This window comes from Pagrus major, chromosome 23 (genome assembly GCF_040436345.1).
Source record: "Pagrus major chromosome 23, Pma_NU_1.0".
Lineage (NCBI taxonomy): Eukaryota > Metazoa > Chordata > Actinopteri > Spariformes > Sparidae > Pagrus > Pagrus major.
In genome coordinates this window covers 6167210-6193898 of record NC_133237.1, presented here as the reverse complement: position 1 = coordinate 6193898, position 26689 = coordinate 6167210, and the positions used below count along the sequence as shown (strand labels likewise).

The 26689-nt window shown below is 41.3% G+C and overlaps 1 protein-coding gene across 1 annotated transcript in view; it reads left to right on the top strand.

The window, feature by feature from the left end:
• The first annotated feature begins 5304 nt into the window (after positions 1-5304).
• Positions 5305-26689, top strand: part of usp43b (ubiquitin specific peptidase 43b) — a 68575-nt gene continuing 47190 nt past the window's right edge. Inside the window, exons 1-2 of the mRNA XM_073494194.1 lie at positions 5305-6212; positions 14103-14249. Coding sequence (XP_073350295.1) covers positions 5586-6212; positions 14103-14249 — 774 coding nt within the window. The 5' untranslated portion in view covers positions 5305-5585. The remainder of the gene's footprint in view (positions 6213-14102; positions 14250-26689) is intronic.

Below are 26689 nucleotides of genomic sequence, written 5' to 3'. Positions count from 1 at the left end.
TGTGTGTGTGTGTGTGTGTTTGTTAGCGTGTGGGAGATCCTGCCCAGGACTCACAAGCTCCTGGAATCCATGAGAAAGCATAAGGCCTTTGCCAAATGCATTAAGATTAAAGGCATTGACAAGGAATGTGTTATTGCCAGCTCAGATGGGGCCTGCATAATCTGGAACCCGGTGGAAGCCAGAACTCGCCCACTCAACCCCGTCTGTTTCTCTCCTGCTGAAACTAATTCACATCACAGGAATGGTTTAATCAATTTAGTCCTGATGAAGGCCGTCGTCTTGTTAAACCGTGCAGAACGTTTGAAGAACATCGTATTTAGTGAACGCTGTAAAAATACATGAAGCAGTATTGATTTCCACCTGGGGCGTGCTGTTTCGTCACTGTCTTTGTAGGCATTTTGTCAGAAGTCAGGTGCACCTGGATAACACTGATCAGCAATGTCCACTTCAACAGCAAATCATTATTAGTGGCAGAAGCAGAGAGGTGTTCAGAACAATTGATTGTTTTTTTGACAAGTGAAATGACATTTTTGTTATAACAGACAGAGTAATGTATGGTTGAAAATGTACCGTTGGGCACCTGTACTGAATTTGCACAGTACCGGTAATGATATTGGTCCAAATGTGAAGAGTACCCTACCCTAGTCATAGCCATAGACCATATAAATAGTTGACAGGGCTTCTGGGTCTGGGTTCTAATAGCCAGCAGGGGGTGACTCCACTGGTTTCAGTGACTCCAAAAAATATACTGTTCCCAAAACAATATGACCGTTGCCGCATTGCAGTGACAGGCGTGCCGGACCTTTGTCGTAAACTCGCTGTTTGTTCAGGTTAAGGCAGGAAAACTACCTGGTTAGGTTTAGTAAAACCTTGTGTTTTTGCTTAAAATAACTAAATTACTTATGTAACTTCAGATACAAACATCCCTACATTCTGTGCTTGACTTAAGTTACATAACGTATGTGACATAACTACGTTAGTAAGTTAAATTAACTCACCGTTGACTTTAACCCAACCATCTGTTCCCCGACATCCTCCTCATGCGGACATGTTGCTCTTGTACTGCTTTGCCTGACTTCCTCCTTTGCTGCTGTAATAACTGCTCTGGCCACTAGAGGTCACCGCCTACGTGGTTGTTTTTCTGATGAGTACAACCTGAAGCTTATATTGTGCTGTAGTACCTGTACATTTAGATGTAATAAACCCACAGAACTTGATGAGCTCTTGCTTTTGGTCGTATTATACTATAGCGAAGCAGCCACAGCAGGGCAGTGAGAGAGTCACAGTGCATTGTTCTTTTAGCTGAGGGAGTGTTTGTTCCCAGAGCAGAAGGCATATATGACTCAGGCGACCAGATGGTCTCTGTTGCCTCCTTCATCTTTAGGGTTGACATTTCCTTCTTTGCAGAGAAGAGCGTCACAGGCAAATTACCTCTCCATTTATAGGCATAACGTGACTAACTATTAGGCGAGCAACACTGATCTAATTATCTGTCCTGCAGCATTACAATAGGAGGAAATTCACCTTGCTGTCTCTTTTGTTTGTATTATCATAACTTTGAGTTGGTACTAAATTAATGTTCAAAGGGTTATTGTGCTCTGTATGAGCTGTTCCCTCACATCAAAGACAATAAAATATAGGCCACACAGCGGAAAAAAAACGTCTACTGTATGTCTTTATGATGGTGCAGCTCCCTGTTCATAGTGAGGGAAGAACTTACACATGATATGGAATTGAATGTGAGTGTTAGCCTTCAGAGAAATCGCTAGAGAAATATTAACTGACCTTGGAAAAATGCAAAATTGCTCTAAAAATAACATCAAATAGCAACTGAAAGAGGAGGCCAAAATAGGAAGTAGACAACTGCCAAACCCAGAGGTGTGTATTGCTGCTTAGTCACAAACTTTCAAACATCCAGAGCAGTACTGTACATGATAGATGGCAGCAGCTCAGAGGTGCCTCTGGGTCATTATTGCAGAAGTTAAAAAATGTATATGTTTCGTCAAGTCCCTCGGAGCAGAATGATGAAATTACTCCAGTCCTGGCTTTTTGGTAGTTTCATCACATCTCCCTTCTTCTGTCAGTGACTGTGGAAAAATACCAACGGCAGATTTATATGATTTGGGTTTGTCGTGGCTGAGAAGAAGTCATCAAAACTGTGGATTTAAGATGGGATGGAGGATCATTATTGTTTGCCTCCTCCCGTTGGAGGCAGATGATGAAGGGAGAGGAGGCCTTTGGCGAGGCTTTGCTTGTTTGCATACAGGCCTTCAAATTCAAGTTGTAGTATTCTGAGCACAGGCCCGTCTGCTCTGTGCACTCATGGCTGCTTCTAGCACTCAGCTTAAAGTATTCTTGAATTTCCTCTCTGTTGAAATTGAGCCTGCTGGTGGAATTATTGCTTCCCAACAACAACAGGTACCCCATACTGTCATCAGCTGCACTCTGAAGGCAGAGTGGGAGGCTCCACTTCTGAGCAAAGACTTGGCGCAGACTCAATCTTCAGGTTGCATTAGCAGCAAGGAGAAGAGTCATTCCTAATGCCTTCGTTCACTGCTGTAATAAATCTGCAGTGTTTTAGTGTTAGTAAGACAGTCCTGTGTGATTAAACATATCTTTGTAGTGAGCAAAGGAGATAAGCGATGCTGCTCTCATATACTTCATGGCCTAGGAATGATAGTAATAATCCAGGACGCTGTAACCTGTGATAAATGCCTTTCAAGGCTTAGCTAATGAATTTCCTCTGTAGGCTGCTGGGGTCACACACACACACGCACACAAGATTTGCTCTTGTCTTGCTTTTTATATTCTGATCTGGAAGAAATTAGTCCAGTAGACCATTGATTTCCACCCAGAGATACTTATACCCCAAGGAGTACAGTTGCCAGAGGGTGTGCTGAAAGATTGTAAAGAAGCTCAACTCCTTTGGAAAAACTGCACTTATGATGTGATTAAAAAATCTATATTCACATATTGAGTCAGCAGTAAAACATTAACACCACAGGTTGTGACGAGAAAGTGTGAAACAGCCCAGTCGCCAGAATAAAGTGTCGGCAGTTAATGTTTCTGCGCACCACCATTCACATTTGTCATACTTACCATATTTACATTTTTACAATACGTGTTTTATAACATTCACATCACATGTTAATGACCTGACTTCCATATTGGGAGGTAGAGGGGACAGTGGTGGAGTTAGTCGAGAAGGCTGCCAAGCCAGTGAACATGGTTCGTGACTGTGTTTCAGCAAGTAAGAAACCAATGGATATTTTTAAAGAGACCTTGTGACAATTTCCAGCCATGTTTGTGGCAACAAAACAAGGATGTTTTTCACAGGAAGTTGGGACATCTCCAGTCATGTAAGTAGTGACCAAAACAGTTATTTTAAGCCATAAGATGATCTTTACCTAAACATAACCAATTGATTTTTTTGTGCCTAAACCTAACCAGATCATAAGCACAGCATTGTTACAATATACAAATTGAAGGCTGAACCTAAAGAAATGTAAAGCTGCAACATATCTGTGGTTTACAGAAACGTACATTGCCATGGGGTTATGTGAAAATTGGTTAGAAAGTGAGTCTGCTGCTGGCTAAAAGTAATAAATGGTTGAAATGTGTAGCCTTAGCACAAGTGTGAATTTGGCCAAACCATCCTAAACATTGACAACTGAACTAAGTAAAAAATTGGTCCACTTTTAAACAGATAATAGTGTTAAATAGCATCCGCTGCATTAGACAGCTGACCTAGTTTACTCCCACATCTCTACAGAAGAAGTAGACACACTATTATTCACTGGTACTGCTCATAAGAGAAGAAATGTGACTGAGGAATAGGTGATAAGGCATTGCCTTAACACTACACCAGTCCAAAGCAGCTGATTTCTCCCTTATTGAAACTTGATTGATTTCAGCTTGCTTTAATGTCATCTTTACAAAAAGAAATCACCTATTTTGTCAAAAAATTGTAGACAGCAATAAATAATAATAAATAAATAAAAGTTAGCCCCTGCCACATCTAGCTCCTTCTGAACTGTCCCAAGTGTTTGGTGGTCCCACATTCAGCCGCATCAGGTTTGGTAGCAGAGCACAGTTCGTTTGGAAAGCATGTTTCTTTTTGCCTATTTGTATCATTAAAGTAATTCTCATTATTTTGAAAAATGCATTAACTGTAAAGGTTGCTGGTGACACCCACAGATGTATGATTGTAGTGCATTCATAGGCGCTCAGACCCCTCCTTGTGGGAGCTCCCACTGGCTCCCACGTAACTTGAACCCAAGGAACAGTTTTGAGGTTCTCCACGTCATTTCAGAGGGAAATGGTATATTTTTTACCACACTGCACTTATTCTACAGTTATAGCTACTATTGCCATTACTTGTTATTTGTTACAAATAGCTAACTATAAAGTTCAAATTGGATTAAATTGGCTCATGACCTTTTACAAAAAGTGTGTAATAGTGGCTCCTTGTACATGTTTCAGATGTCAGAAAGAGTTTACCTCAAAACCCATCACATGGTTTCATTTAAACAGATGTTTGAGGCCTAAAGAGGAAAATAATCCAATATTTCACAAAAAGTCCCAAAACTTTTATTTGTGTCGCAGAACTTTTGTCTGTCTTCGTTCCTGCCCCATTAACCAAGTCTCAGCCCCTAGGCGGCTCTAGCCATTTTGGTGCCCCAGGCGAGATTAGGATTTGAAGGCGACCGCCTATGGCTTATACCAAGAGCCCTGCTCAGCCCTCAGATTTATCTTGTGACCCCATGGAGGGGCCTCGACCTGCCAGACCTGGAACCACTACTAGTCTAGATTACCTAACTGTAAAGTAGTTAAAACGAACTCGCCTCAACCAGCAAGAACAGTAAAACTGTAACATATGCTTTGACGCATGTATGTAAGCTTTAATGCGATGTGTGTGGCCATTTTACTGCAGAATGAATACTTTTGATACTTTAAGTTTGCTGATTGTACTTCTTCTGTAGCCTACCTGAGTAATGCAGGACTTTACTTTTGGAGGAATTGGTACTTTTACTAAAGTCAATTGGTCTGGATGCCTTTTCCACCACTGATGGAAAGTCAAATAAAAACATTTATGCGTCAGATTGGTTATGAACACTGAGCACATGAATCCAATCTGTACACTGCTCTCTTATCTCCTCCGTGTGCGGGGAAGTGGGAGGGAGGGAGGGAGGGAGGGGGCAGTCGCACAATCAGCAGCCTTTTCCAGGCGAAGTTGGGCGCGATGGGAGGGAGAGAGCGCTCAGTGCTGCAGCTGGACGGACGGACGGACGGCGGAGCGGCTCGTGTTGTGCGGGGCATGACGAGATGCCGCCCGTGACAGCGGGGTCGGAGTAATAATGAACGCCTTTAGTAAGTGCTGGGATGGACGAGGAAGGTTTACCGTCAGCGCCGGGGGGAATAACAGCGTGCCGTTGTGCCTCGTGGCTCCGAGATGGTGTCACCTCTGTGCGCTCTTCCCTCTGCTATCCGGACAGGGGACACTGGCAGAGGAGTGACACACCGGCGTCGGGATTTACACAGTTATCAGTGTGAGAATAGACGGTGGAGGGAGTAGAGGCACTGTCATGGAGAAACAGAGCAGAATCAAGGAGGAAATGCCGACATCGAAGGAGGAGAAGCGCAAAGAGAAGAAGCCCAAATCTGGGAAGCTTTTCCGAAAGAAATCTCTGAAGTCTGTGGGGAGCTTTATGAACAGAATCATCAAAACTTTGGGCACTTTCACCCACTTTGGAGACGCTGACGCGCATGACGCGGAGGACGACGACGGTGGGTTTCGGAATGGCGCACCTTGCACCCTGAGCGCCGGCTCGGGGATCATCAGAGAGGACGTACAGGTGGCTTGGGAGCGGGTGGTGAAAAACACTTCGAGCACGTCTTCCTCTCTGTGCGCGGGCAGGGACAAACTCCTTTACCACTACGGGGAGAAAATCCCAGGCGTCCTGGGGCTGAAAAACCACGGGAACACCTGTTTCATGAACGCCGTGGTCCAGTGTTTGAGCAACACGGACCTGCTGGCGGAGTACCTGGGGCTGGAGCGGTACAAGCTGGACCTGAGTCAGCCCAGAATCAACGGGGTGGTGAGAAGTGAGGAGACGAGGGTTGTCAAGGGAGAAGTCACGGAGCACTTGGCGTCACTTGTCAGGGCTCTGTGGACTCTGGAGTACACCCCACAGCTGTCTGTGGACTTCAAGGTATTACGCATCAGTCCACAGGTGGATGAGAGGTTCAGGGAGGAAAAGTATAAGGGAGTCTCAGTGGTTATCATTAACTAAACACAGACTCTTACATTAATAGTGCCTTGGTGCAGAGTGATCTTACTGTCTAGTCAAACATAATCACATGTTATGCTCACTGTATTCCATAAACATCAGCATGAAGTGCAGAGTCGTCAGACAAAACAGGGCTGTCACAAGTTTTACGTCACTTGCTGTAACTGCCAACAGTGCAGAGATCATTGTCTCCCCACACGCACTAACAAACACTAACAAGCAGTGAGGTCACAGTGCTTTGCCCTGTGACCTCTGTGTTGTCCTGCCAGGTGATAACGAGGCTGCTGCTCTGTGGCACTGCAGTCTGAGGGCGCAGGGTCAGCAGGTGCAGTTTCCACCAGAAGACCCTAAATTATATGACAACGCTTTAAACTTCATTGATAAAAATCATTTGGTAACATTTAATTTTACAGGCCTGGAAATTTCATGGTAAGTAGGTGGTAATTACCAAGCAATAAATTACACTTTTGTTGCAGTTACTCCCACATTTCAACAATAATTACCTCATAATATCTTAAAATTTACCCCAATATTATTTAATAAAAATAGTCTGCTAATTTCTGATAAGTATTTAATGAATATCAGGTAATTTCTTGAATACATTTTAAGGAAACATCCAGCTGGTTTCTGCCTAACTTCTGTTGATCATGCGATTTTTAATTCCAAATGTGAAAAAGTAAAGAAAATGTACTTCCATTGACTGACCTGCAGAAGTACGGCAGAAACTAGTTTGAGGTTAAGCTGTCATGTGTAGCAGAAGTTAGCCAGATATTAGTCAGAAATCACGCTGCAACAACTCGCTTCAGTTTAGTGGCCTGTGTGGACAGAAACTAATAGAAAATAAAAAAATGACATGATCAGCAGAAGTTAAGCAGAAACCAGTTGGACGTTATACGGAAATAAACTTAACTGCCTGTTGGAAAATAGCAGACTGTTATGATTAAATCATGTTGGGATGTTTTCAATAAATTATGAGGTAATTATTTTGATAATTAGGAGCTAATTTGAGAGAATTTTTTAAATATGTCACATGGTAATCACCACCTGCTGCCATGAAATTTGCAGAGCTGTAAAGTGAAGTGTTTTATTGAACAAACCCAGTGGGTGCGTGATGACTTCAAGTTAATCGTCACTTAGTTGCTGCACTAATTAAATAGTGCTTTATTTCCTCTCACAGCATGGTGAGGGAGGTAAGGGACAGGTGACTGCTCAACTTTACATTGCAGCATTTATTTATGTTCCTCTTGTCATGCAAAGTGTGTTGGAACAGGAAGGAGATACTTAATTGTAACACTTTAAACTTAAGAATCTTGCTTCCCTGAGGATCAGGGGCTGTGACAGAGCCCTATCAGGAGACCCTCAGGCTTTCCTACTCTGCCCACGCCGAAGATAGTTTATCTGCTGGCGGCTCTTTGCTCTGGATTTCTCTGAGCCATAGTTCAAGGCAAGAAGTGGATAATATGGAGCAGCGAACAAAGAAACCTCACAATGGATCTATTCTTGGAAATGCTAATTACTCTGTAAGAAAAGGGGTATGTAAGAATGGCGACTGGAATATCTGACCCGACTGTAAAGGCACATCTCTGCTCACACTTGAACATATTGTAATGAGGAAGCCAAAAGTTTATCTGAGAGCCAACTAAGTGATGTCAGTTTATTGCTGTCCGGATCAATATTCACATTGATTCTTTCTCTCTCTTTTGCTCTCCCATTTGTTGGCTCTCTGAAAAACTCTTCTCTTCCTGTCAGCCCAGATCCTTACTGCCAATTATTCCCCCAGTTCAGCTCTTTCATCCCCTTTGTGGGAGTCAGATATCAGATATTTTCAGGACAACAATCAGAGGGAACAGCATGGAACAACATCTTGCCGAGATAAAAAGCGAAAACGCTAAACACTCCCTCTTGTATGTGATGAGATGCTTCCTGTGTTAAAGCACAGGCACACACTGCTGTGGCTCTTGGCTGTGGTTTGCAACCGTAGGAGGTCTAGAGTTCATGCAGCTTAGGCCTTCTGAAATTGCCTGTTGAGTAATACCACAGCCGCCTGGAGGGAAGCATTATAAAATAATCAGATAGCTCTGAGGCTTGTGTCTGAGAGGCAAAATTAGCTCCCAGTTGCAGGAACTCCAGACAACACAAACCATTAATAAACAATCACACAAAAAGAATTGTTTTTTTATTGAAACGTTTAATGAATCTATGGTTGATTTACAGTGACGCTATTCACTCTTGCCTCCTCTCGACCTGGCCCACGCTTTGACTGCTGCAGAGACATTTCAGATTTTGGATTTGTAAATTATGAGTCGTTGCTGAGTCGTTGCAGACCTCTGAAACTGTTCCGTCAGAGGGGAGTTGAAAAAAGCAGCCAGATTAGAAGGACTAACCTTCCCATCACAGGAATTTTGATAAGAAATGATAAAGGGGCAAGTGCTCAAAGGGACCTCTTTTTTCACCTTTAGCCTCTAACATGATGTAGACTATGCTGCACTTTTCATTTTACATGAATAATTCTGTTCGTGTACACCTTCTCTGTAAATGTAGAATCATCCTCATTTGATCAAAAGTTCTTCAAAGTTAATGAATCAGCAGTGGCCTCCTCACAGGTCAGTTGGCTGCAGAGTCCCAGTCAGGAGAAAAAACACAACAACAGTGTCCCGCCGAAGGCCTGGCGCTCTGCCACATTCCTGTACCACCTGGCTGGTAGGACAGGAGAGGTGGAAGGAGGGAGGCAGCTTTTATAAATGTTCACTTATATAAGATCGGGTATCGCTGTGCTGCTTTGGGATATTTTACGCTGGCAATGTGTCCTGAGCTTGCACTCTCACAGATGTGCCTCAGACGTTGCAGTTGAAGAGGTTGAGCTTGTCCAACCTGGGAGCAGATGTGTGCTTTTGATCTGGACAGTTCTCGTGAGTTTCCTGCATCCCCCCTGGCAGGATGGTGTGTTTGCACAGAGGGGCCTGCACAGGGACAAAGCCTGAAACTCAAACAGTTACTCAACAACCAATTTATCGGTTTCCATAACATGAGAGGCCTGAGAAAGAAGGGAGTTAGGGTGAGCAGGCTCGATGACTGAACAGGAATGTCATCCTTCCTACAGTGTATTGATGGGCCCATTTTGGAAGCTAATGTGACGGCAGTGGGTCTTGCTCACAGGTATGTGTCAGTATTTGCCGTCTCCATGTTGATCTTTAATGATTATCTACGTTGCTGGTTGCAGAAAGTTAGAGGGCTCATGGAAGATGTAGTAGAGCAGAGATTCCCAACCAGGGCTACATGTACCCTGCAGTGGAATCTAGGGCTTGGCAGTATGGCCCTAAAATAATATCGCTATATTTTCAGGCTGTAATGCAATACACATGTCTCAGTGTTTTGAAATGTCCTCAAAAGCACTTCAAAAATGCTAGGACTGGGCAACAAAATCAAATATCATGATACTGTTGACCAAATGCCTTGATACTGATACGATGACATCATTGTAGGGATGATTATTGGTACTTTCACAAAATATTAATGAAATAATATTTTTGATAAATGCTCATCAGTAATGTAGACATAATGACTAAGTGGGGAAAGGCAAGTATGAGACCAGCTAGAACAGCCTTTAAAACCAGGAAAAGACAACTCTTATGACACATCATCTTATGCCTTGGCAATCAACTCGCTTGTGTCACATAGAAAATGAACTAGGACAAACATCTCCTTCCGTTGCACTAGCTTCAGTGGGTCTTTACCCTGAGAGTGTGTGAAAACTAGTTAGCAAGCTAACAGAAAGCTTACTGTAATGTACAGTTCAGATAGTTAGCTAAAAGTGTTGGTTCACATAGTTATTAGTAGGCTAACAATTAAAAGGTTAGCTGAAAGTGTTAGTTACTGTTGGTTAAATGGTTTAAATAGAAGTAAAAAAATAATAGTTAAAATAGCTAGCTAACAGGTAGCTAACCGTAATGGATAGCTAAATGGTGGACATAACTGTGACAGAGACACTGTTGAAATAATTAACTAATGCGTAAAAAGTAATGGATTCTGGTCAATGACATGAATAGGCTTATTTATATGTAATATGACTCAAAGAACAAATGCATTGAAATTGAAAAGTTTAAACAGTTATCTGGCTAAAATTATCCTATAAGATAAACTATAAATGGTTAGTGAACAGAAATGGATAAATGGTTACAATAGGTAGCTAACAGTAACGGATGAACAGTTCAAATGACTGGCTTAAGGTGTTGGATAGATGGTTGAAATTATTAAAAGTAGGCTAACAATTAAATGATCAGCCAAAAGGGTAATATATGTGCTTAAAATGAATAGCTAACAGATAGTTGACAGTAGTGCACAAACAATAGTTAGCAATAACAGATAAACTGCTGAAATAGTTAACTGATAGCTAAAAAGAATGGGTACTGTTGAATATAATAGGCCTATTTACAGTCTATGAAATATTTAATGTTAGCTTAAAGAAAAAGTGGATGAAGGGCACATGGATGAAAAAGAAACCCAAAATTTAAATATGTATCTAGCTAAAAGTATCCTAATAGATAAACAGTTGAAATGGTTATCTATAAAGTAATGGATAAATGATGCGACTATTCAACATTAGCTAAATGATGTAGAGGATAGTGTTTCTTTATTTTCTCTTGTTAGATGATTACACACATTACAAACTGGCCAGTGGCCATTATGCCAGAAGGAGCAATAAAAAACACAGCATTTTCCTCAACCTCAATTATATCACTGAGACAATTGCCACCTTCTAAAGGCTGATGGTAATTACTGTTATTACTTTGCTGCACAACAGCTTTGGGCTAGCCTGTGTCCATGGTTCTCATGCTTAATGTCAGAACATTTCTGCAAAGCAACCCTGAATATTTCAAGAGCATTAATTTAGAAAATATCTGCCGTAGCCCACTACAATAAATCTTCTACGATCAGTGTGATTTAAAAACATTTGCTGTTATGTGAAGTATGATAGTCCAGTTGTATTGAATCTGCAGTGTGGGTGGATGTAGTGGAACAGAATATAAACTTTACTGTGAAAATCTGGAGAATTCATATGTTTAGGTTGTGAATATGTTATATTATATGTTATATATAGACTGCCCAGAATCAGAGGTGTCATCTAAAAGAGCAAAAATGAAAGTGAAGTTTAACAATGTCTCAATGCCTATCACACACATGTCATGTAATAAAACATTGCTCAACAAAGACAAACAGCTGTTCAGTTGTATTGGGTCAAATGGTAGCTCTATATTTATTAACTTTTTTTGTATTTTGTGACCAACTCATGGGGGTGTATGAGGCGAAGCTTTACTTTCAAGACAAGATCAGAAGAGAGGATTGGAGAACTTTATTGCTCTGCCAAAACTCCACCAGCAGTTTATTCTGTTTATGAATTTTTATGTTCACTTTCTGTACATCACATCTACGTATCTACTTTGAAGATTCAGCCCTGACTCTACTTCAAATGAGTTAATACTCGAGTCATACGCTCTCTTTTTTTCGTGTTTTGAAAGAAGAGCTGACTTAAGTCTACTTTATTTTCTGGTGTGTTTCTATTGTGTGGCACTGAGCTGCTGCACTTGAGAAATATTCAGCTCGACACCTTGCTCCAGGATACTTAAATGCTGGATGTTAAAGGAGCAAAGAGTGTGTTTTAATTCAGTATTTCCACTCACTTTTTGAGAATTGAACTCTCAGCTCTTCAGTGACAAGCCTCTAACCTCATCATCAGTGTAATAGCTATGAGAGGCATATCACATATTAGTGGATTATGAAGCAATGATTACAGTCGGCTGTTCCCTCTGCTATAATCTCTCATCACTGCCTTTGCTTCTCCAGGCCGCCAGCTGTGGTTCATGTAGCTAATTCCTGCCTAATTGAGTTTGGTGCCATTCACATCTGAAGTCACATTATACTATGTGCGAGCTAAGTAGTCTTCAACCTATTTTTAAAGAGAATGTTATTCACACCTCTTTTTTCACGTCAAAAATGTCAAAAATGTGGTTTCTTGTGAAGGTGGAAAGCCGATGCTTCTAGACAGTGAAACTGTCTTCGATAAAGGCATGTTTTAAAAATCCAAAATCTCAAATGTCTCTGCAGCACTCAAAGCGTGGGCCAGGTGGAGAGGAGGGAAGCGTGAAGAGCGTCACTGTAAATTTGCAAATCTAGGATTCCTCTGATCAGCGTTCTGTGGAGAAGGCAGGGGTAGAGGTGCCCAACAACGAGCACACCACAGCTGTCAAAGCCAGTAAACAAGCAGTGCTCGGGATTCACATGTTTTAGTGAGAGAATTATTTTGAAAGGGTATCTCAGCGAGGTAAATTAATTTGTCTTCTCCAGGTAACCACAGCAGCTTTAATTCTAACAAGCTGTCAGATTAACAAAGCCAATTAAACCACCTCTGTTTTGTTTTTCAGTGAAGTCAAATGTGGAATTGGATCTGTTATATTTATGGGTTTTAGAGCTTTTGTCTGTGAAGTGGCTGTGTCATCAGTACTGTCACAGCACTGAAACATTTTAATTTCTTATGATGTACACTTAATCAACCAAACTGTAGTAATGATCTAGTAGGGTTGTAACAGTAGTAGATTTCCATTGTACGATAACTGTCTCAGAAAATAGTAAAGTATCACGGCATACGCTATCACACAATCACTATAATTGTCAGTTAATTAGAGCCGGGCGATATGACCCCTAAAGTAATATCACAATATTTTTAGGCCATATTGCGGTATCAACATCACGGATGCAAAAATATTGTTGGAACAACGATTGGTACTTTACAAAATATGAATACAATGAGATTTTTGATAAATAATCATCAGTAATGTGGGTATAATGTCTAAGCGGGTAAAGACAAATATTAGAGCAACAGCAGGGTTAGTTTAGAAAATGACATCACTTTATTAATGCAGCCTTTAAAACCAGGAAAAGACCACAGTTATGCAATATAACAATATAACTTTATCCAATCTAAGACGATATATAGTCTCAGATCGCGATAACGATATATATCGTATATATTGCACAGCTCTACAATGACCCTTAAACGAACAGACGCTTGATTATAATTTCACAATATATTCAGTCCTGTAAATGAAAGTCATGAAACTTTAATCACACTAATACACTCAATAAAAACAATTTGCCTAAAACAGTGACTTAAAGTATTACAAATACATGTACATTTTCTATCTAATTGTATTCCATAAATACTAACTTTTCAATGTAAAGTGTCCCATTTAATGAAAAAGTTTCTTCTTCTTTCATGTTGAGTCAGTGTGAAAAATGAAATAACCTTGTCTGATTAGATAAAAATGAATGCAGACTTATACATAAACCATATGTGTTTATTCAGTCATTACTTATAAAGTGAAGGGGAACTTCTGCTAAAACAATGTGTTTACTCAAGTGTTGATTATTCAAGTATTATACACAACAGCAATGCATTTCAGGTTGGTTATACTGTCTCCTGAAATAAATCACATATCTAGTTATTTGATTTATGCACATTGACTCAACCTGATAGAAAACTTTGCATTAAATGAGGCCCTTTACTTTGAACTTATGTAATAGAACTAAGAACTATGATGGAAAATTTAAACGTAATTGAAAGACTGAAAAAGTCACTGTTTTAGGCATTTTTTTTAATTTACAGTAGAATACCCTCAATGCCCAAGAAAAGAAAATGTACACAGTTTGATACATGTTGACTTAAATATCCCAGAATAAACCAGATTACTGTTGTGGCCTTGTAATGTAGCTGTAGAAAAATCACACTGTATTGCATCTGCTTTTTCCCTTTTCCAGACTATAGTGTCCAAGTATGGATCACAGTTTCGTGGTAATTCCCAACATGATGCCCTGGAGTTCCTGCTGTGGCTGCTGGACCGAGTTCATGAAGACGTCAATCTGGCCTCCCACAATAACAACAACAAGACCAAAGCTCCTGGAAAGGTAAGAATCATGTAGCAGCAGTCGACGTGATAATTCTGCTTCTCACTAAGAAAAACTCCCAGTGTCCCTGAACACGAAACATGTCCCCCTTATAGTAACATTTATAACAAAGGTTCAAACTGCATGCTTAACTGGTGCATAACTAATACATGACTCATTATGATTAAATGAATTATATATCAAAGAGTGCCTGTGGGAAACCATTATTAGTTCATGTGATTACATGACATCCAATGGATCATCGAAAGACATGAACCCTATTATTTCTTAACATGTTAGTGTCTCAGACCAGTTCATTTCATCATTTTTTCCTGCTGTTGTCACATTCATATGAATATCATAACACCTGGGTCTTCAACAGGGGGTCCAATGACCCTGATGGAGTCCTTAGAGTCAGAGATGGGGACTTGAGTTTGGGAATTGTGAACAATCTTTATTTTTATTTTTTTTGGCGCATCAACATTAAGAAAATGTCTGACGAGCTGAATGTCATTCCCTCATGCGTAACCTCACGCATCTGGTGTGCGCTGCACGCAGCCACATCTGTCAACAACACTATGGCGACGAGCACAGCAACTGCTGCTGCTCTCCCGTTTGTCATAAGCTTTGCCTATAGGAACTACACACAAGGTGCGAACAAAAGAATCACCAAATGCAATGTTTGTGGAATGAATATACATCAAACTTTATCAGGTACCTAAAAAAACACAGCCTGATAGGTCAGTCACTTGGTAATGTGAAAGTTAACCTCAGCAAATTATTGTTTGATAGTATAGTATGTTCATTAGCTCAGTTTTATATGCAATGGAATTTTATACAATATATGTGGAGGAGGTCCCTGTTCCATCTCTCTATCAGCTAAGCGCTCCTGGGCCTGAAAAACATTGAAGACCCCTGTCATAACTTATTCACAAGGCCAAATGTTCGTGTATGAACTAAGACAATATGCAATGCACGCAGCAGTGTAGCTAATGATAGTTGTTGTAACATGCACAGCACAGCAAATGTTTTCAGATGTTTTTCCTTCAGTGGTTCATATTACAAATGTCTTCCTTGTGTTATTTCTTATCAAGCCAGCAAGTCTAAGCTCACCGATAAGGATGTCCAGAAGTTTTTTGATTTGTTCTGCAGTGCAGTTTTAATGCCACCAAAACCAGTGTGGCAATCTAAGCTGTGCAGCCTTTCTCTGTGTCTCTGTGTCTAATGCATTGCCTGTGGACAAGGGGAGTACAAGTGTGGCGATTTGGTGTTTGATTTTCTCTCAGCACGTTGTCTCCTGGAGGCAGGCCTGCAGGAGTGCTGCATCCTGATACTCCTTGAATGGAACTTTGAACTGCTCTGCTTTGAGCCATTACGGCAGAATTTCCATGTATTATTAAAAACATGTTTTTTACTTTTGAAATAGGCATCCCTCTTTTTTGTAGCTTTATCGGGGTGATAACCACTGGCATAATTTATGAGAAGTGCTACACTTGCTGTTGGTGAGTCATTGCAAATAAATCCGCTCAAACTCAGTGCCCTTTGTTTCCTGAGGCGCTAACTGCGATGATTTATTCTGTTGTTTCATCATTGTGGGATTGGGAGATATCGAGATCAGGAAGCCTTATACTCCCAAAGCTATACAGTGGAAAATTAGAAATATAACATCCCTTTTTCTGTGAAATCGCTATGACCGACATGCAACCTTGCAATGAGTACTTGTATCAATAAAGGGAGGAAAATGCAGGAGTGCATATAAAGCATATAGAGCCAAGGTCATATTGAAAGTTTTGGCTGGTCTGAAAGTTTGCTTGTCCTTTTAACTACAGCTGATAGTCAATCCTTCTATTAGCATGTGACTGATTAAGTAAGACAGTGAGACAAATTAACAGAGTGAAATCTGTGTGTGTGTCTAACAGACCACAGTTCACCTTCATCCTCTGTCAGTGTCCCACTCTCTGTATCAACGAGAATCTTTCTTGACAACTCCCCCAAGTTTGTTATATTTCTATTGTTCATACACAATACTCTGATATCCCATGAACTGAGCTTTCATCTCCTTGTGAGCTGCCCTTTAGTTCAGGATGAGAGTAAGCGACGGGGTGAGGATTGGGAGTAAGAGGGAGTCTGGACTGTGTCTTTGAGTGCACCTGGCTCCGTACAGGACATGACAGGAGGTTAGGACTGAGAGCTGCTGATAAGGTCTGTCACGATGAGTCAGCAGCACCCCGCCGAAAATGTCGCCGCACCTTGTTAACACCCAAGGAGGCAGTGAGGTGTGGAGGACATAAACCTTGGAAAAAATAAGTTGACTTAATCTTGGATCCTGCTTATATGGTGGTTTCAGGATTCATTTGATTGAAGAAGCAGGAGTGTCCTTTCTATCAACATTAAGAGAACTATAGGCAGTGAATTTTGTCTTTGAACAAAATCATTCCTTGATTGGATGAAAGCCAACATACAGTAATAAACATGTTTGATAGACCAGCAGCCACTTTGGGCTTCTACAAAAGTGGAGATGACATCAGCCAGTGCCAGTGAAGCTAACGCTGGGTAGCTGCAATTCTAAAATACAAGCAATGACCATTTGTTAAAGTAAGTACCAGTGGAAGCAGGGCCAAGGTCAGGCTGGTGACACTTGTGTTGGATAATTCAGAAACAGATTATGAAACCACACAGTTCTGTAGGGTGTAACTGCCGATGAGACACAGGGACTGTGAGTCCTGTATCCATAGTGACGTGATGCAGTGCAAGCAGTGGGGTCAAATGCCACTTTTGGTCCACTGCCTAGAATTTACAATTAATGTCCAAAATCTGCTTGTGCACTGAAACAATCAAATCACTTGACTTATCATCTAGCTTGGCATTTTTTAGTGACGATAGAATCCTAATTACATTAGTGGTCCCCTGACTTTCAAATAAGCGGCACCAAGAGGTCAAATTTAATACCCATCCAGTGAAATATTTCAACCTGTGAAAGGATTGGCACAAACATTTGCACAATTAAGAAATAAACACTGACTTTTCCTGACAGAGCCTCATGAGGTTAACGTTTTTGGTTTGAGTGGAAAGTCTCTATTATTGTCAACTATTGGATTGATGGCAGTGAAATTTAACTTTTAAGTTTTTATTTTGTCCAAAACTTTGGTCAGCTGTACTTTTTGTTTAGTGCTAATTAACAAAGTTGGTAGCGTTTCTGGTTTGGTGACCATATCTCTGCCTTTTGCAGATGATGTTCTCCTTTTGGCTTAATCAAACTGTAACCTCTGATGTGCACTAGATCCATCAACCAAAAGGAATTTTGTCATCACTGTATTTTATGATATATGATGCAATGATGTCATACTTTGCACTGTATGTCATTATTGCATTATAAGTGCATTGATGCAACATGTGGTAGCTTTCTTAATCAGTCAACAGACGCCCAGAATAACCTGTAGCTCTGTAGCTACAGCTTTGTATGAAAAATTCAACTGTATGAAAAATCAAACTGCAGTATTAGCCTTCATGCACAGTCTCTGATTAGCCCATTCCCTTGTTTATCTGTGTGCCATTCTATGGGACTGTGGAAACCTAGAGCTTGTTTAATTAAAAATCTCTTCAGAAGAATACAGTGCTGTAATAGAATATTCTGCATATGAATAAATATCCCTCAGTGAGTGAGAGAGAGAGTGAAGGGGAGAGTGGCACTATGGCCGCTGTCCAGAGCAGAAAATCGCTTGTGACAGTTGTCTCTTATGTTTGTCCAGGCCTTGTGCCATCAGCCAGTGTGGGCTCTTTGCAAACACCAAGGTTGTCATGGATTTCGGTTTTATCAGTGAGGAAACATGCAGTCAGATAGGCCTCTGCTCAGTATCAGGAACAGGAGGGATATAATTCCAGTTATTCCGTCTCCCCATCAATCATAGTCTACTCCTTGCCTTTTTCTCTGCTCTTACATACTGTAGCTCTGTAAGAATGTACAGTAAAGCTGTGGTATGCATCGAGCCTGTTATCTCTGCTCCACCCACAAAGGAGCTTTGTGAAGGGCAGGGAGGGCCTCACAGAGAGCAGGAGAAGGGCAGAATCACACTCCTCCAAAACTTTCCAGATCATTTTTTGGTCCATGATGGTTTGTTTACTTGTTTGTTTGTTGGTCCACCTTGTTGTTAATCTCCTCTGCTGGAGCTGTGATGGTGCTAGCAGGCTGGTAGAGTCATCCAGGGTCACAGCCAGGCCGATGGGAGGCAACAGCCCCCGTTTACCAGTCCACGCACGTTCCCACTCACAGCCAAGGAGCCGGCAAGCTCCATCCTCTCCTGCTGCTAATTCAGGAGGCTGTCAGTGGGCCTGTGCTAATTGTTATAAAGCATGTGTTGTTGGTTACCACTTACTGCAGGAGAGCCAGGTCCCGAACTAAAAGTTAGGAAAAGGGACTCCCACCCCCTTCACTACCTCTCTCCATCCACAGTCTCCGTGGGATGGCTAGGTCGTCGCAACTACTGAGTGTCAGAGTCGCTGGAGCTGAAGTACTCTGTATTTGTAATGGAAGGTGACAGTTCACAATCCCGCACACACACAAGTAGACATACACTACACACATTTTAACATTTACCGTTGACTCCCCATGGCTTTGACTCATGTAGCGCACATTCTCTGTTGGTTTGTTGATCATTTATCACTTAGGAAACACAGTGCAAGTGTGAAGCTCTCTCTCTCTCTCTACCCCCTTCTCTCTCTCTCTCTCTTGGCTCTATGAATGTTGCTCTTTGTAAGACACAGGAAGAAAGAGACACTTGTTGTGCAGCCCCAGTGCAGAGACGGAGAGGTGAGCCCAAGCTCTCGGTAATAGTGTGGCAATGGATGGGGGAACAGTAAGCAGTAGTGACAGCCAGAGAGATGGGAAAACAGAGAGAGAAATTACTTCTTTGATTCTACATGACAAAACTTGCTGTAGAAGCGGGAGATCGGGGATGTTTCTCGTTTACAAATGTGACTGGTGAAGCAAAGGCATTGTTTTTGTAACAAGGCCGGGCTCTCCGGAGGAAGTTACCAAAAGACTGAATCACACTTAATTTATCATCATCAGAAGAACCACAGGAAAGAAGAATGTGAAAGTTTTTACACAGGCTTTACTGTGTATTTGCAGTCACTCCCACGAGCGACTGCATGTACTCAACAAAGTCTCCCCAAAGTAAATTAGGTATTTGAGCAATTAATTGAATAAACATAATTTAAATTTTAATTACGAAATAATGCCTTCATCTAAAATCGTGTTGTGCCCACTCCCTTCTGTCACAGTCAAATGCCCAGAAAAAGTTAAATATTATTGTATTGCTGCACAACTTCCAGGCTTTATTGGAAGACATAAATTAGATGAGTTTCAACTTGCATTTTTATACTATCAACATAAAAGGCTGTAGTTTTAAGTCGCTTTTATCCAGTAAACATAAAATAGAACACACTGATCTCAGACTTTTTAAAAGAGGAGAAATATACCGTCATGATCAGGATGAGTGCTGTTTGTTCACCGTATCTAACTTGCAATGCAAAAGAAACTTCATCATTATGAACCCAGGGACTCTCTGAACATGTCACCTTGTAATTGGATTTACACCCCAAGATTGTCCCTTAGAAAGTTCTTGACTTTTGTTTTGATGTTGTCGGAAAGCACTGCTTGTCCCCAACATTAGCATCATAAAGTGCTCTCTCTGTCTGACTTGCAGCTTGTGGCCTGCTGTGACTGCAAATCTTAGCTTGGTAACAACTTGATGGGATTTCCACAGTTTTACTTTATGTTGAAGGGGTCATGGCCATATAAAGCATAAATAGTGGTTGGAGCTTCTGTGTTTGAAAAGGGAAGCTTGAAGAGAGCTTATGAGAAAATCAACATACTTGTCACCTGACTTATTACCTCAGTAAACAATTTCCTGATGAGTTAATGGTCTTAATATATAGTTTAGAGTATTCTTCAATACAGCATGATGTTTATTTTGTGAATTATGGTCCAATTTAGAGTAAAATAGATCATAAAGCAGGATATGATTTAGGGCGTGGCTCACATGTGATTGTTGAGTCACTACCACAGTGTTTCCTCGGGTTCTCATTTAGATCCAATCAGTATCCTCCTCAGCTCCACCCTCTTGTCCGAATAAAGTCACTTCTGGCTCCAAAAAAACAAGATGGTGACGACTGTAATGCCAAACTCGGGCTTCAAAATGGTAGTCGACAAACCAATGGGCGACATCACAGTGGGTTTACACTTGGTTGCAACATGTACCAAGTTGTTCCTCAGTCAGGGGAGTGACACAATCAGTTACTACAATTAAAGCACAATACATTTATGTAACAACACACTTCCCTTGTCTTCTATGTTGTCAGTTGATAGACTTTTAACTGATTTAATTATTAAATCAGTTAAAAGAAAAAAAAACTTAAATCCATTAATCACTAGTGGAAAGTTAAACTGTAGATTATATGAAAAAGATTCTCTGTCCTCATGTAAGTGAAGAGCATCTTTACAGTAGTTCTCTGAGTCAGTATGTCTGTGCTGTATGGTCCTCCTCCTCCTACACACAACAGCACAACAATCACAATGTGGCTCCTCTTTGTTTTATCACTCACTCCTTTCCTCCCTCTGCCTGCAGATTTGATTTGTACTCTGTGGGCGGTTGTGTGCTGAAATTAGACATTGTATCCAGACAGTGACCCAGACATCCTACCAAGGTTTCATACTTCTTTTCACTTATTCTTGCAGTACATGCCCATAAATGCACCTCTACACCCACAGGCGAGCAGTGCCTTTTGCCTGTGTGTGGTCAGTGCGGCTCCCCTCTCTTGTCAGGCACTGGATGCGAATGGTTCTGTTGCGATTCATGTGTGTTGTCTGCTGTGTGTGTGTGTGTCCTCTCCGCTCTGCCTTTGATTCTGTCTGCCCTGCCAAGCTGAAATGGCTTCCTGTGGCTCAGAGCCACCCAGCTGGAAAAGCAGCTTGGAGGGAAGGGTCCGAATATGACCACTCTGTGTTTGAGGTCCTCTGTCACCTCCGACCCAGATTGGTGTTGATTAGCCAAGAGCCTTAAGCCCCCAACAGATTCTGACATGAGAGTTGTCTGTGTGCTGAAATGAGTCTAAAACGAACTTAATGTGTTCATCTAAATATAGTCAATGTGCGTCTGTCAGTCATGGAGGTCTGATTTGCTTGCTTCCTGGGAAAAAAGGGCTGGTTTTGTTGGCTGGGGTTGCTCACTGTGGCACAGACACAATTAAGCTGCAACTGTCTGACTGCTCCAGACAACACAATGCATCACCACTGGTTTGAAGAACAGTTAAAGGACATTTCTCTAAAGAGCACTTCAGCCCAGAAAACATTTCCTCATTAAGTTGAGGATAGCTTTAAAATACAAGGCAACACGTTTACCATTCCCTGTTATAAGATTTTGACTTGTCAGAGAGGCTACATGGGTCTGATCACTTAAAAAGTGAAATATTCCCCAGTTAAAAGTATAAATCAGCAGTACAGAAAGCTTTAAGAGTCATTGTTGAACTCTCGTAGACTTGTCTTCAAACGTGCTCTGCCCGAGAAGAACGGAGCTCTACATCTTGTTTCCCAGAGAAATGAAGTTTAATCATCGGTGTGATTCTTTATTTAATATAAATAAATTCCCTTGCACACAATCATTCCCGACCCGGCTGGGTCTGATTGACAGACAGCACCGACCCCAACAATTTAAATGATTCAGAATTGCTGAGTGGAGGCTTTCCAGAGAGTGTGTCAATTCAATTGGCTGAAACCGGGCTGACTGGAATGATTTAAACAGTTGTTGATAGAAATAATTTAAGCAGGGAGGCGTGCCTGTCACGCCAAGTCCAGTTTTAATGTGTTATCTTGAGTTAAATTGAATCTGCCTGTGAAGATGAATGGATTTTTTAAAAAAGCCATAATTATCAATCTGGCCTCACAAACAAATGTCAGTTAAGAGAAAGAGCTTCAGTCAATCTCCTTTAGCAAAGCTTGTATTCCTACATTACTATACCTTTATATGAGATGGCCATTAAAACTCCACCTGACTGGCAGGTACCAGAGGCTCCTGTGAGTCTCTGCTGATTGATGTGTGTAGTCATTTCATCCTCGTCTGTGTCAACACAGTCATCAGCGGCAGCCACAGAGGCAGGAGGGCAATAATAAACCTCATCGGCTCGGGAGGCCGACCCATCGTCATTTGAATTCATTTCCCCCTCGGCCTCTCCTGCTGCTCTCTCAAAGGCGGGATAAATCTTCTTAAGAGACGTCCCACAAAGTCATACTCACCAGTAACATTTCGAGTGAATTCCTCCCAAGTTTATCTTAGATTTTAAGAGAAGGCTGTTCAAACAGTCTGCGTTTGTGTTGCACCCTCTTTCTCTTTGAAGCGAGGGCTGCAGTCGAGAGACAGTAAACATGCATCAGTGAACAATGATGCTTTCCATTAGATCTGTTGGGCTCAAATGTTTGTTATACGTTACTGATGTAACACCGCTTCTCCACTGAAACAGGAGTGTAATGTTGATTGCTGCTATCATGGCCTGATTGTTTCCCATATCCAAATGGAAAAAGTTTCATTTTCCTCTTAAATCTCTTAATTATTGTCCTACAAAGTTATGAATCGTCATCACTAAGTGCACATCCATCCAAAGTTTTTCTCCTCTGATACCAATAGTGGGTGTATCAGCAGATAACTGATCTGATCGGATACCAGTACTTTGTGTATCTAAAGTGTAAAATAAGTAAAAAGTTAACAAGATGTACCGTCAGTCCTTGTTTCCTGAGTTGTTTTGACCTTTTTTTCCATAACACCACAATGTGACTCTTTGACACCTTGTTCTTTGTTCAAATACAACAAACTTAATAGTTTGATGAGTGAGATTTAACGGTGGTAGTTGGTTGATTTTGTTTTCTGTTTCCTTCTTGATAGTCTCTGTGATAAGCTAAACTAACTGCTGCTGGCTGTAGCTTCATATTAACCTTACAGACGTTACAGAAGTATTTTAGTATGATCAGAAAATGTACTAAAAGTGTATGAAAAGTGAAAGTACTTATTCTGCATAAAAATCTTCCCTGTCAGTGTTTTACTGACTAATATTGCAGCTGCATTATGTTGAATTTTACTGCTGTAAATGTTTAAGGGTGAGCTTATTTTAGCTGCTTTATATACTGTTGTTTAATCTACAGCAATGCATCATATTCTATAAGATCTTTCTTATCATGTCCTGTGAGAACAATGTATCACAAAGAAATCATGAAGAAGGTGCCAGTCTACTACAGGTGATGTCTGAAAGCGGACAGTTAGTAAAACTCACATTCATATCTGTGAGTCATTTGGGGTCTATAGTCCATATTTGGGCACGTAAACTCAGACAGGGAGAAGACAGTGGCATATTATAAAGTCTGGGTCATTTCTTCTGAAGTGACTATCTGCTGAGAAGAAACAGTGTTCAGAAAAATAAGAAGCTGAAAAGTACAAATTGTCTGAATGTCTGAAGTTAGCACTTTTTCTGACATTGGCAGCCTCAGTTAGTGTCCTTTTATTTATGACTCAGTCTTAGGTCAGATCGTTTGAGTGGTTAGCAGAGGGCTTTTGTTGAGGTCGATGTAATATTCAGTCATCTCTCACAACACTCACATCGTGTCTGCTTTTAAAATGTGACTCATTCCTATCGCACCCTAAACAAAGAAATATTTGCAACTTGTTGTCATTATGTTTTCTCAGTGTGTGTGCTTGTTATAGCGAACACACTGTCAGTCAGAAAGTGTGTTGACAGTGCATCAGGACTTTTTAAGCCACACGAATAGAGCCTCTCTCCTGACCAGCTTCTCGTCTTGGCTTCCTCTGGTCTTTGTTCCTGTCACCATGTCTGTCTGATCCATCACAGTTTTTTTTTTCCCGCCGTCTCATTTCATTTCTCTTGTTGAAAGCCCTTTCATTTCCATCTGGCGATGATGAATTTCATTTTGAGGCCTGTGCTCTCTTGTCATTAGGTTCCTTCTCTCAGGCTAGCAGAGGCAGCATACACAATGGCTTTCTCCTCGCATCTTTCACCTTCAGTTGGTGGGATTCAGTGAGCAGCCTTTGACTGGCGTACCATAATAAACAGGATACCACAGCTACCGGTAGAGAACTGTCAAAAAAGTCTTAGTTCATTTTAATGTTGAACTGAGACTTCAGTCCAATGTTTTTTAAATCATACTGAACACGTCCATCACGAGTAGTTCAGACGGAATCGATCAACCTTGTCTCTTTGTAAAGGTAGTTCATTTTTTGGGTGGGAATTGTTTTGGCTTCACAGTTTTACGGGCGGAAAAGCAAAGAAAGTAAACGTGTAAGAAGTAAGAAATTACTAAAATGAATTAGTAAGTATTTGAAAACTTTGGCTGTAACTCGGGTGGTAGGGCCGATTGTCCTTCATAATAATGGTGGTTTGACTCCTCCTCACCAGATGTTGAAGTGTCTTTGAGCAATACAATAAAACCCCAAATTGCTTCCTATAAGTATATTCGTTGGTGAAGAAACTGTATGTCTCTTTGGACGAAATTTAATGGAAGACAAGGGTCAGCCATGGTACCACATCTGTGAGGCTTTAAGCCAAATGCTAACAATAGCATGCTAACGTGCTCACAATGTCAGTGGTAACTAGCTGATGTTAGAGTGTGGGATATTCATTATCTTAGTTTAGTGTGTTTAGGACTAAACACAAAGTACAGCCAAGGTTCATGGGAATGTTTGTAGTTTTGAAGAAATTTTGATCATTTAGCAAAGGACTTGATAAATTGAGATTTTGACCTGATGACGGAGCTAGATGAAATGTTAAGGGGTCAGCAAAGTAAGCAATCCAACTAATATCTGTCGAGATATTTCACTCAAAACCACAGATGGTGGCCATAGAGAATTAGTTGTCAATAAGTAGACATTAATATATCGATATCTATACCAAATGTTATGTCATTATATAGTTGTGAAGACTGTACTAAAAAACAAAAATGTCAAACTCAGTGGTGCCGCTGTAAAGTCAGTAAGCGCGTTGATGGACAGATGTGGTGGACTGACAAACCTCACCATCCAAAGATCCATGTGCCAAGCATGGCTAAAAACTGCTCAGAAATTATGTAATTTAAACCAAAAATACGGGGCCATTTCATATATTTTGAGCTTCATCGAGGCACCTTGGAAACATGTCAAGGAAGATCTTGACGTGATTCCAAAGCAGCTTCAGCTACTTGGCAAGTCACCTTTGCTCCGTACAGAAAAAGTTGACTTTGTGACGCTCTAGTGATTACTTTGGGAGAAATTAATGATGTTGTTTATACCTTGGCAAAAGGAGGTCAACAGGATCCATGGAGTCTGTGGGGAATTTGATATTTTGCTCAAAGGCAGTTTATCAGAGCAGATGCTTGCTCACAGGGAATCACCATGGTGATTACGGATGGCAATACACTGCCAAAGTAATGCATTTTCAGTGGTTTAAGGCAAATTGAAGATCTAACAGCAATATAGATGCATTGTAGATGCTCTAATGACATACATTATATGCACCGATCAGCTACAAATTGTTGCAGTGCCGTTTTCTTCTGGGAAACTTGCCTTCTGCCATTCATGTGGATGCCACTTTGACATCGCTCAATTCAGGGAGGCCCCACTGTGGATTGCACTTGTCTCTTACCCGTCAAAGCATGGACACAGGACCTCAGGAAGTGTCCTGTGGTGTCTGGCACCAGGTCGGCGGCGGCAAATCCTGTGTGTTGCGAGGTCGAGCCTCCATGGATCTGAGTTCTGGCACATCCCACAGATGCGCAATCATATTGGGAATTTGGAGGCCAGGTCAGCACCTTGAACTCTGTCGTGTTCCACGTTTCAGTTCTGTGCAGTTTGAGCAGTGCGGCAGGGCACATTGTCCTGCTGGGAGACCACTGCAGTCATGAGGGGGTGCACTTGGTCTGCAACGGTGTTCGGGTGAATGGTGTGTGTCAAATGGCAACCAAATGAAAGTAAGGACCCAAGGTTTCCCAGCAGCACATTTTATTGTAACGAGATAATAAGCTCAGATCCACAGATGCACAGGTGTGCTGACCTACTCCAGGGCCAGTCTGCCCTCCATCTGTCCTGCAAGACTGAACCTAACATACTTTATTGCTACAGTGCAAGCAGCAGTCATTCAGCTACAACCCTGAGGTCAGCTTGAGTCCATGCACTGTGTTGTTGGCACTTTGGGCGTCCATACAAATGCACCCCACCCAGCATGATCGGCCACGAGGAATAATGGGCTGAAGGGTCAGAGTGAAAAGCTTCCATCGTCAGTATCATTGGGACTATTTATAGAGAGGAGCGCACGCGACAGAAGGCAGCATTGAAGGAGACTGTCCATTATTTATCAACGCTCTGTATATCAGCTGTGTGTACTACTTTGTCTTTCTGAGTCATTCGGTTACTCGATAACACTCTGCTTTC